The 11,954-nt window shown below is 46.5% G+C and overlaps 1 protein-coding gene across 1 annotated transcript; it reads left to right on the top strand.

Annotated features, from left to right (window-relative positions):
• The first annotated feature begins 1,404 nt into the window (after positions 1–1,404).
• On the top strand, positions 1,405–8,874 carry RIMS3 (regulating synaptic membrane exocytosis 3). Its single transcript, XM_015424097.1, has 4 exons — positions 1,405–1,438; positions 1,604–1,705; positions 4,152–4,291; positions 8,662–8,874. Exons 1-4 carry the CDS (start codon positions 1,405–1,407, stop codon positions 8,872–8,874), a joined length of 489 nt encoding a protein of 162 aa, XP_015279583.1.
• The last annotated feature ends 3,080 nt before the right edge of the window (positions 8,875–11,954 follow it).

Raw genomic sequence — 11,954 nt, 5'->3', positions numbered from 1 at the left:
CAAGTCATCTGGAGGTGCTTCAGGTTGCGATGGTCTGTGTGCACCTGGACTGGGTGGTGGGCTCCTTCAAGGTGATGCCTCCAGACCTTGAAGGCAGTCTTGATGGCGAGCTGTTCCCTCTCCCAGATGCTGTAGTTCCTCTCAGCCACTGACAGCTGGTGAAAGTATTAGGCACAGGGCTGAAGAGGTTGGGAAGGGTCATCTCATTGGGACAGGACTGCTCCAAGCATGATGCTGGAAGCATCTGCCTTGATGGTGAAGGGCAGCTGGGAGTCCAGAAAGCGCAGGAGCGGACCCGTAGTAAAGTGGGCTTTCAGAGATGTAAAGGCTTGGTTGGTCTCTGGGGTTCAGTGGAAGGGTTCCTTGGGCCGGAGGAGCCGGGTCAGGGGCTGAATTGCCAGTAGTAGTTGGCAAAGCTGAGAAACAGTTGCAGGTCCTTTCGGTTTCGAGGTGCCTGCCAAGTCAGGATGGCTTCCACTTTCTTTGGATCCACGAGGAACCCTTGAGGTGACACAATGTGGCTGATGAACTCGACTGAGCACAGGTCAAAGTCACACTTCTTGAGCTTGGCATAGAGGCCATGGGCTCGTAGGCACTGCAGCACCTGGCGGACATGCTCGACGTGCTGGGCAGGGCTAGGAGAGTAAATCAGAATATCGTCTAAATAAATGATGACAAAGTGGTCAAGCAGGTCCCTGAAAATGTGATTCATTATCCTCTGGAAGACAACGGGGACAGTGGTCAACCTGAATGGCATCACCAGGTATTCATATTGGCCGTAGTGGGTGCCAAACGCGGTCTTCCATTCGTCCCCTGGCCATATATGCACCAAATTGTAGGCACCCTGAAGATCGAATTTGGTATAGATCTAGGCCCCCTTAAGGTGGTCCAAGATTTCAGGTACTGATCATGAACTGTAATCTTGTTGAGTGCCTGATAGTCACTGCAGTTGCTCTTCACATAGTTGGCCCTCTGAACCCTCTAGTAGATTTCTGACTGTATCTCTTTCAGCACTGTTACATTCTTTTCTAAAGAGAAGGCATTTTCAGATGTTGCATCCATGTATACCAGGAGCACCTCCCCCCTCTTAGTTCTACTCTATATGTGTGGTCACTGTATTATGTGGATCTGCAGCACGGCTCTCACGACTGTGTTCTTCACACACTTTGCTCTGGCTGCAGCACAGCTCATGTCCTCTGCTGCTGGTACTTCCCCATGCACAGCCTTCTTGAAATCCATTGATGTTGAGCCAATGGAAGTATAAGTAAGCTCCACCATGGTTGGAGTGAAAGTGCATGTGGAACACAATTATTGCATCCAGGCCTGTATTTCCTATGCTTTTTGTTCATACACACAGAAGCTGCTGATGCACACAAATGCATGGGTTGCCTCCGTTTACACAACATGGCAACCATGCAAGTTGGGAACATCACAGGAAGTACACCTGTTTTTGCACAGCACCTGTTATGTGTGCAGGTCCTATGGAAGTTCCAGATGGTATTCTGCATTGGGGGGGGGGTACCTCGATGAGAGAAGGCAAGTTGCCACTTTGCCCCACGCATTGTGCCGATGATCCCACATTGTCTTCCCTTCCCTCTCTCAGGTGATGTCCACATTGGGATGATGGACAGGAATGGGCAGCTGGAGGTCAAAGTGATCGAGGCACGTGGCCTCACTCCAAAGCTAGGATCCAAGTCTATCCCCGGTGAGTAGCCACATCAGATACCTATAGGGGATAAAGAAGACTGGGAATCAGGTGTAAAGTAGCAAAACTGGCAAAGAGGGGCTTGCCCCCTGCCGCTGCCAGAGGTATCACATCTTTCATTCTGGTGCCAGATATGTCATAGTTGAGAATTCTATAGCAAACCTGAATGTTGAAGTCCCCTCCAAATTCCAATGTCTGACCATTTTTGCATCATGTACCATAATGGAGTTCCAGCTTTCCACATTGCTCCACCTGATATGGAATTTCCTGCACATGGCCAGAAATTTTTGGGTGCTGCTGTCTCATTTTGCACCATGTAGTGGTGATGTTCTTGGACGTAACCACTGCTCTGCATAACCTGGAAGCACCCCACAGAATATACCCATTTCCCCTTGAAGCTACACATCACAGGGAGGGTGGCAGCACTGAAAGGGGCCGGCAGGGACGCTCTGCAAATAGCTGAATCAGGAGGTGGCAAAGTGGGAGCCAGATGGACCTGGGGCCCAGTCCACTTGGATGTTCTCCTGGGCAAGCGCCCTTTGAATGAATGGAGGCTTTGCAGGAAAAGAAAAGTGACAGGAGATGCTATTTGTAGTTTACATCTCAGTGCAGTTGCTGATGTGTCTTGGGCTGGAACTGGTTATGGACCATGCGGCTGAACATGCTGAGGGGCATGTTCAACTGCTAAAGTAACAGGAGTGGGGATATGTAAAAATATTGGTAAAAACTCCATTCTGTTCCTGTGTTGTTGTTTTTTAATGAAATGGGGGTGGCAGGGACTTACAGAGCAATCCTAAACCGATTTACACCTTTCTCAGGCCACTGAAGTCAACATGCTTAGAAGGGTCTAACTATTCACTGTTAGATGCTTACTGCACTTCACCGGTTTAGCAATGCTGAACTTGATGAAACAGGGGATCTCTCTTTCCTTGGGATGCAGATAAAATATGTAGATGAGATCAGACTTGGAGAGAAACAGCTGGGAAATTAATACATTCAGATTTTCTTTGTGAAAAACAAGAATGTTACAGAGGGATTTATTTTCCAGATTCCTCCCAGATCCTTCCTTCCAGTTTCTTCTTTAGCAAGTCTGTCATGTCATCAGGTCCATACCTGGATGGCCTAAACTAGCTGGCTGTCATCAGATCTCAGAGGCTAAGCAGGGTCGGCCCTGGTTGGTACTTGGATGGGAGACCCCCAAGGCAGTCCAAGGCTGCTACGCAGAGGCAGGAAATGGCAAAACCACCTCTGAACGTCTCTTGCCTTGAAAACCCCATGGGGGGTCACCATAAATCAGGTGTGACGATGGCACTTAGTTGTTATTCATAGGAACATTACAAAACGTATTGCAAACAGTGGGATAAGATGGGATTACAGAGCCAGAAAACAATGCAATCAATATAGCATTAGAAATGCAAAAACTGGATTATGGAAATTGGAAAAACAATGCAGTAAAAACAAGAAATGCAAATAATCAAGTGCCATGAGCCACAGCCCTTGTCTCTTTGTTAATGCATCCTCTTGAGCAGGGAATTTATATTTAACCATGACATCCCAGTGACTAATTAAAAACATTCAAGTATTGCTTCACCTTGCCCCGCAAATATGCATGCATACAGAGCCTCCAGTGTCATGCATCTACTGGAAAGCCTCAAAAACCAGTTGTGAGATTTGGCTACCATTTTTGGCTGGTTCTCCCACGAATCCACCCAAGCGAGTGCTTGTGTCAGCATGATGAGGGGGGTGCCAATGCCCCACTGGAGCTCCTCTCTCTCTCTCATCCTTCAGCAGCACAGAAAGGGACTGGCATCCTCTCTTGGGCCTATGTCTAGGGTTGCCAACATCCAGGTGGGACCTGGAGAGCTCCCAGAATTACAACTAATCTTCAGGCTACAGACATCAGCTGCGCTGGAGAAAACAGCTGCTTTGAAAGGTGGACTCTATGGCATTAGACTCCACTGAGGTCCCTGCCCTCCCCAAACCCTGATCCCCCATCCACCCTAAATCTCCAGGAACTTCCCAACCCAGAATTGCCAACCCTACCTGTGCCACTGTCACTCTGATCCAAGCCAAGTCAACAGCAGCATGGGCCCAGAGGGGATGGCCTAGGGTTGCCAACTCTGGGCCTGGAAATACCTAGAAATTTGAGAGTGGAGCCTGGAGGAGTAGGGTGTAGGGAGGGGAGGGACCTTGGTAGGGTATAATGCCTACCGTCTGCCTTCCAAAGCAGCCATTGTTTCCAGAAGTGCAATAAATGTTTTAAATAGATAATAAGTTATTTATGTGGTCTAGAGATTAGTAGTAATTCTGGGAGATCTCCAGTCCCCACCTGGGGGTTGGCAACACTAGGATGAGTGTGTCTTGTCTGGGGCAATTAAATGATGTGGGGTTGATCCTGTTGAATCTGTAATTGAGGGCTTGCGTTTCTGTCTCTCTGCCGATGCAGCCTCCTATGTCAAGGTTTACCTCTTGGAAAATGGGGCCTGCCTGGCCAAGAAGAAAACAAAGACAGCCAAGAAGACCTGTGACCCCCTGTACCAGCAGGCCCTGCTCTTCGATGAGGGTCCCCAGGGCAAGGTGCTACAGGTGAATGCTTTCCTCCTCTGTAAAGGGTAAGAGGATTCCTGTTGCTGCCCACGTAGCCCAGTAGTTCTGAGGCCCAATCCAGGTGGTAGCATTTCCCATCTGCCCTCTGGGCAAGCTGACTCATCCCAGGCTGCCTGTTATGGAGGGAATGTTCTACTAATCCAGGGCTGGGCCCATGGGCAGAATGTCTTCTGAGGTAAAAGGCCCCTGATTATCAAGGGCCTTCATAAGCCTGGAGGCAGTTGGAAACTATAATTATTTCATGGTTCCCCAAGAATACAAGGTTTTCTTTAAAAATACCCTGAGGGAAGAAAAGGCATTAGTGAAGGGTGAAGCTCCATAGCTCCAAGTGGTAATACTGGGTGCACCATTTCAGGCTGCAGGTACAGAATATCACTTTTCATTGGGCCTTTATGTTAAGAACTCCTTGTAAACAAAATCTTTCCCCTGACCTGCTAGCTTTTTGTTTGCTGGTGTTTTTTTGGGGGGGGTTGTACATGGGAGAGTATTCAAAACTGGTATCCTCCTCCTGGGAATCTGAATGGGTGCAGTTGATTTTACCATCTCATTCCATGGCATTTGCAATCCTACCTTTAGCCTGGTTCAGACATGCAGGGGAATGAGGCAATCAGAAATACTGTGCCACTTCAGACTAGGGTTGCCAACCTCCAGGTGGGGCCTGGAGATCTTCTGGAATTACAACTGATCTCCAAACTAGAGTGATTGATTCGCCCTGGAGAAAATGCTGCTTTGGAGGACGGACTCTCCTCCTCAAACTCTGTCTTCCACAAGCTCCATCCCCCAAATTTCCAGGAATTTCCCGACCTGGAGTTGGCAACCCTACCTCAGACCACAGGTGGTGGATTCCAGCTTTAAATACTCCTTTGCACTGAAAAAGCTCCCTGTAAATAGAAAATGAACACAGCAAAGCTTCTATCTGCCCCCCCATCTGCACTGTTGGTTTCCAATTTGAAGGGAGTTCTTTACATGGGAGAGATCACCTGGGGGGTTTGGAGGGAGGTGCCACCGGTATGTGGATGTATTTGTCCTTAACAGCAGAGCTGGGTAAGATCAGTGTAAGTCCTGAAAAATACTCAGAAGAAGGTAATGTGCCAGGACAAGAAACAGAAGCCCAGTCCAGACAAGACTGAGGTACTATTGGTCAATAACAAAGCCTCTCAAGGACTTTGAGGAATCATCCCACCCCTCTAGGGTTGCCAGCCTGCTGTTGGCAACTCTTAGGAGATTTCCAGCAGTGGAGTCCTGGGAAACAGTGTCACTGATGCTATGATGTCATTTCTGGGCAAAAACCTAGCAGTGGTGTCACAGGGCCACACACACACCCTCCTGTGACACTCTTAGAATGCTATGGTAAAGACCACAGAGATTGATGGAATCCCAAGAGCATTGTGAGATGGGGGGGGGGGGGCTGTGGCATCACAGGATTTCACCTGGTAATGATGTCCCCGCATTGGTCATGCCATTCCCCCCCCCTTCCCTCCTGCCACTGAATTGGTTGTATTTGGGTACTTCGGTGTAGCAGTGGGAGATTGCCCATGCTGCCTGGCACCTGGCAACCTGAGTTCCCTCTGAAGGGGCAGGTTCATTGCCTATGGGTGCAACTGGATCCTGGCTTACAGTTGGAAGTTTAGCTCTCCTCTGTAGCACGTAGCACTTTTTACAACTGTGACTAATAATGCTAGCTACTGCTGCTTCTCAAACGGTGATCTAGCTTCAGTGACCCATGTTCTGATCATATTCAGATTAGACTACTGCAATGTGTGCTACATGGGACTGTCTTTGAAAACTGCCTGAAAATTTCAGTTGGTCCAACCTTGCTTCAGCCAGATTGCTGTTAGCAGCTGGATATAGGATCATACCCCCACTGCGCTGAAAGATGCACTGGCTACCAGTGTTCCCTCTAAGCTGAGCTAGTGTGAGCTAGCTCACAGTTTTTTAGCCTCCGGCTCACACATTTTTGTCTTAGCTCAGGAAGGATGGCTCTAGAGCAAACTAATTTATGCAGCAGCCACATCGCTCGCTCACAACTTTAAAGCCAGTAGCTCACAAAGTAGAGTTTTTGCTCACAAGTCTCCACACCTTAGAGGGAACATTGCTGGCTACCCATTTGTTTATGGACACAATTCATACTCTGAGGGTCCTTTGGGACCCTAAGGGTTGCCTCCTCCCATACTGTCCTTCCCATCAATTAGGACAATTTAGTTTTTAAAATATATTTTTTAAAACCCTTTTTCACCTCTGGCTCAAGGTAGCTTAGGAAAGCAGGTGTAAAGCACACTGGCCAAACCTTTTAAGGCATTATAAACAAATGTTTAAAAGAAAGCAAGAAACAAGACAAAAAGGCCCTACATTCCTCTCTGCTGCAGATCGCAACTGCACAAACATTGTTTAGTTTCAGTGCAATGGCTCTCAAAAGCCTCTTTGAAGGAGGTGGCTTTGTAAAGCCTCCGGAATAGAGCCTGTACTGGACTTCTCCTGACTTCCTTTTCCTCTTTGCTTTCAGATATTTTCCCCTCTCTTAAGGGTATTGCAACCCCAGTTTTCATATTTAATCCCCAGTTTCCCCCTCTCTACAACCCGCTTGCTGTTTACAAATTGCTTTTAAAATTTTACTATTATTTTTACTGCAGAGGATATTAGTGGCTTGGATCCCATCTAGAATTTCTACAGGAGGGAGAAGGCGGGATTGATTTCCATCTTTTCCTGCCTTCCACAGTAGCCCCACCTGTCCTGATCCCAGGGGACAGGAGACCCCCAGAGTAGTTTGGGCAGGAATCACGGATCGCCATACCTGTGGAAATTCTAGGAAATAATTTTCTGTAGTGTTTTTAATTACCTTAATATAAGTGTATTATTTATTGTTTTATTGTGACTGCCAAGTGTTTTTGGGAACGGGGTGGAACCACATAGGGCATTTGCCCAGCAAGGCTTCTGATTGACTACTGGAGATTTGATTGGCTGTGCAGATTTTTCTGCACTGTGTTACTGGAGTTAAGCTGTGGCAATCATTCTGTGGCTAGCTGCACCTCTTGTGGCAGCCATTTTGTTGCTGCCCTCACCATGCCCTGTCAGCATTCCAAATGTGATCTCAGGGTCAAAAAGGTTGGAGACCCCTGTTGTAAATGAACAAATGCAGAATAGACCGGGGAGGCTTTGCCAAAGGGAGCCTGTTCCCTCAGGCTAAGGTAGTATAGTCCATTCAATGTACTCTGCATTTCCTAGAGTTGCCAGGTCCCCCGGGAGGGCGGAGGTTCCCCCATTTAAAGGGTCCCCAATCCACCAGACCGGAAAAGGCCGGCGGGGGGAAACCCGCCCCCAAAGTGCCCGGTTCAGGCCGATATGCCTGACACAATGATGTCACCCGGAGGTGACATTATTGCGCCGGGCATGTCGCCGGCTGACACTCTAGCAATCAGCCTGAAAACTCTATGGTACCATAGAGTTTACAGGCTGATTGCCAGAGCGTCAGCCAGTGACGTGCCCAACGTGATGACATCACTTCCGGGTGACATCATCGCTATTAGAATTAAGTGACTTGGCAACCCAGCATTCCCCCACCTTATTATCCTTTGTGTGTGAATCCAATTGTGGTCAATCTGATTGTCAAAAAGAGAAAATAGCAACTTAAAACTATTTTTTTTTAAAAAAGAATTAAGGCAATATTAACAACATCAGTATTAGGAGCAACCCAAAGGGAATTAAAAAGGTATATTTCACAAAATCCAGCCAGCTCAAGGCAATGCAACTCAGGCATGCAGAATGTCATTTCCAGGTGAATGACCACAAGGTTTCTTTTAATAAGTAAATAGATTTTTAAATAAGTAAATTTAGGTAAAAGTAAAAAGGAGGTGACTGTGCCCAGTGGCTCTTCCAAGCTGAGGCACATACTTGGTATCCCCTTTCCAGTGGTCTCTGCTTATGCTTTCCAGCCTTGAGGGAACGCAGTTGCCAGGGGTGCCATTTCAGATTACTGTGTGGAGGAAGGAAGAAGAAAGACCTGCCCTTGGAAATACTCGAGATTAATTGTAAAACATTTTAAAATACAATAATAAAGTCTTTGTTCTGCTCATATCATCATATCTGAAAACTCTTTAGCAGGTCCAGCCTGGATGTGATCAAAGCATGGGTAATCTGCAGCCAGGTCACCTTGCTGAAATCATCCTAGTGTACAACCAGTGAGTTGCTTAGAGTCATAGATGCTCCTGAGAATTAGTCACATATGATCTGAAACACAAGGGAAGGGGTGGAAGTCAACATCCCCCCCATCCTTCCTATGGCACCCTTGGCAGCCCCTCCCCCTCCCTCCCAGGTTCTGCTAGATGTTCAGCTCCTTCATCTCTATTCTTTAGGTGATCGTCTGGGGGGATTATGGCCGCATGGACCACAAATGCTTCATGGGAATGGCGCAGATCGTTCTGGAAGAGCTGGACTTGTCCAGCATGGTGATGGGCTGGTACAAGCTCTTCCCCACTTCCTCGTTGGCGGACTCCACGATTGGACCCCTGACGCGACGTCTCTCCCAGTCCTCTCTAGAGAGTTCAACAAGCCCCTCTTGTTCTTAAAGATGGCAAGAGAGAGAAAGAGAAAGGAAGACGGAAGAAACAAAGAAAGAATGCCGTTATCACCACTCTGATAGCATGGTTTGTAAATATCCCATGCCTTTCCTTCTCCCACCACTCATCCTCCTGCTCCTTCTTCTTCAAGGAGAGAAACCTACTTCCCATGATTTTAGATGTGCCCCTTTGCTCACTCTGAAGGCATGCGATGTTGGAAGAGGAAACTGCAGAATGTGGTGGGGGAGGAATTATATGGGGAAGAAAAGGAACAAGCTCTACAGGGGAATCGGAAACCAAGACAACCACTTGCAACTGATTGCCACCTCTGAGATCGGTTCCGTCACCTCAAATCAAATGGCCTTTGCCGAAGAATCAGCCATCTTTCATCTGTAAGCCCGTTGGGGGAACACCTCCAGCCTGACTCACTGAAGTCACTGCAAGTAGCATAACTCAGTAGGTTTCTGTTTTTCCTCCCTGATCAGTATTTTATTTCTGTATCTTTGAAGGAGGAGGCAGAGCTTTTCTCCTATTTTTCCTGTTTTTGTTAAAAAAAAAAAAAGAGGAAAAATGTCAACACTAAGTTTTTAAAGGAATGTAGCATCTTCAGACATTATGTAGCCTGCCATCTGCTCACAGATCTCACTCTGCAATATCCATATAGACATCTTCCCTCCTGACAGGAAGTGCCCACTAGCCACTTCCTATTTCATTTGAGCAATCACTTTTTGACACACATGGTATACTGGCTGGGGAAAAAGAGGGAAATGGTGATTCTGCCAAAGTTGTAGAAGGAACGAAACTACAAATGGTGCATTTGACGTGACTGTTAAGTTTAAAACATATTTAAAGATTCGTGTTTTGCTTTCTCATCTTATAAGCAATTTCACTTGCTCAGCATCTCTAACCAAGGCATCAGATAGTGTATCTTCTGCTGTCTTCAAGTATACTCTAGTCTCCTGCAGAAGGCCTAGTAAAACAAGTAGGAATTGTGCAAGGACCTGGCTGAGCCGCCTTGCGTCAGTCAGGCATCCACCTGCACTGCATTTGTGCCTATTGTAACAATTTTTGTTCTTGCATGTGCTGCCTTTGCCTCAGGGCTGAATTTGCAGTCCAAGTGGCAGGATGCGGAACTGTTTGAATTTAAGCAGACGGAAAGTAAGTTATAAAACATACAAACACAATACAAATATACTGAATGGTTAGGGCAAGGTTGACAAGTACCTCTGAAAACAACCCCCCTGGGCTTACAGGGGAAGATATCTCAGTAGCTTTGCCTCGATTTCTCACAAGGGTGAGAGATCTACTCAATCTACTATGTTTTTTGGATTTAATACTTTATGGCTGCAATCCTATGCATATTTACTTGGGGTAAGCCCCACTAAACACATTGGGGCTTACTTCCATGTAAACCTGCATATGATCAGGCTGATAGTTGTGTGTATGTACGTGTGTTTTTAAGTAGCAATCTGGTCCCCCCAAAGTGTGGGCCAGTTCTTGTAGCAAAACTGAAAGTTATAGAAGCTTTTAATGAAGGTGCCTACTGAATTTTTTTGAAAATACTCAGGGGAGATACTGTTGGAAATTGTGGTGGTTTTTTTTCAAAGGAAAAAAGCTCCAGATTGACTGTACTGTAGGAACAGTAAACAAGAAGGATCACTGGCTATTGCAGAAGCAAAAGGCTGGTTTGAGTGATTTCTATCCATCAGACAGCTCTGGGTGCTCCATTATTAACCCAGTGCTGCTGAAATTGAGATTCTGAGTTTATTATGATACTTACAGGCAAGACTACCACTTTCACAATGCACAAAGCAACATCACATAGATAAGTTCTGCTCTTACTTCCACCAAGATGAGACAGCAGGTACATATGACCACCTCAATAGGAGGAATTCCTCAACGGGAAAGGTCAAAAACTCACAAGCGGATGGTAAATTATTATCCCCTTCTGGGGACCATGCTTCTGCCCTAGACCCAGCCAACAGCACCACAAATCCAGTTCATCTGCTGATGCCCCTCTGCTTTGCTTGGAATTGCAAGTTCCGCACTCTGAACTTAAGGTATTGGGTCTGGAACATGGAGCTAAATGATCACCGGAAGTCAAAGATGGAGCTAAATGAAGGCCTCAGTACCCATCTCATCCTTCTGTCCCAGTACTTGCGCTGTTATGGATGGCATCTGACAAAAGAAAAGCAATATGCTGGATATCCAAGGCCCTCTCACACTAGCTCACTGATCTGTTCATGTTCGAAAGCCTTCAGCAGAAGCCTAATGACCTCTTCTGTGTTAGTTGAACTGCTTGCTGTGTTGTTTACTTCAAATGTGAAACTGCATACACGTTGTAGAAGATGATAGTCTGGCTGAAGAGGATCTCCAAATTACCCTTTGCTCTGCCCTCTTGCAGATTTGACTGTCAACATGTCTTCTGTTTGGTGTAAAGGAAAGCTGATCTAGGCAGAAGAACCAGTTCTATCCTGGCATGGAAACCATGCAAGTATTCTGCTGACTGGTTCATTCCCTCTCCAGCCCAAGCACTGTCTTGGGCTAATACCGGAGCTGCACAACACATTGGCATTCTTCTTGAGACCTTCTTAAGAACCATGATGAGGTTTTGCTTTCCTGAGCATCACTGAGTGCAAAATGTGTTTTGGATCCAAGTGGAACAGACAATTAAGGACATCTCTGAAAACCCGGCCATTGGGTGTCCAACTCCGTATCTCACTTAGATTATTGAGCAAATGACCAACTTGGAACATCTAATGCAGCAGATGAGCCAGGCTTCCATGAAATGATATAGAAACTCTTAGGTTTTCTTGAAGATGCTTATAACTCTGGAAGGACAAGAGTGTGTGCGGGAAATTCAACATAGTCTCATCCACGTTTCTCTCCAGTTGAAACTGTGTGTTGCTGTTGGACTGGGAAACACACCCAAATAGCAAAAGGAAAAGGACAAGGGCCATTCTTCATTCCACCAGCATGTACATGGAGAAGCCAAGGCACTGGAGATTCCCAAATGGCCAGTGTACTATTGAAACAGTGCTGATGGCATAGGACAAAGTTATCATGCTCTGGTTGATTGGCTTGATGTT

Source organism: Gekko japonicus, unplaced genomic scaffold (genome assembly GCF_001447785.1).
Source record: "Gekko japonicus isolate JY-2015 unplaced genomic scaffold, Gekko_japonicus_V1.1 scaffold877, whole genome shotgun sequence".
NCBI lineage: Eukaryota > Metazoa > Chordata > Lepidosauria > Squamata > Gekkonidae > Gekko > Gekko japonicus.
Note: the sequence above shows the minus strand (reverse complement) of the source record. Positions and strands in the feature narration are given on the sequence as shown.

Coding starts and splice junctions, on each gene's coding strand:
- RIMS3 (XM_015424097.1), top strand. CDS start 1,405: ATGGCAACCATGCAAGTTGGGAACATCACAGGAA. Junction 1,706..4,151: donor AGGATCCAAGTCTATCCCCG/GTGAGTAGCCAC, acceptor CTGCCGATGCAG/CCTCCTATGTCAAGGTTTAC. Junction 4,292..8,661: donor CCCAGGGCAAGGTGCTACAG/GTGAATGCTTTC, acceptor TCTATTCTTTAG/GTGATCGTCTGGGGGGATTA.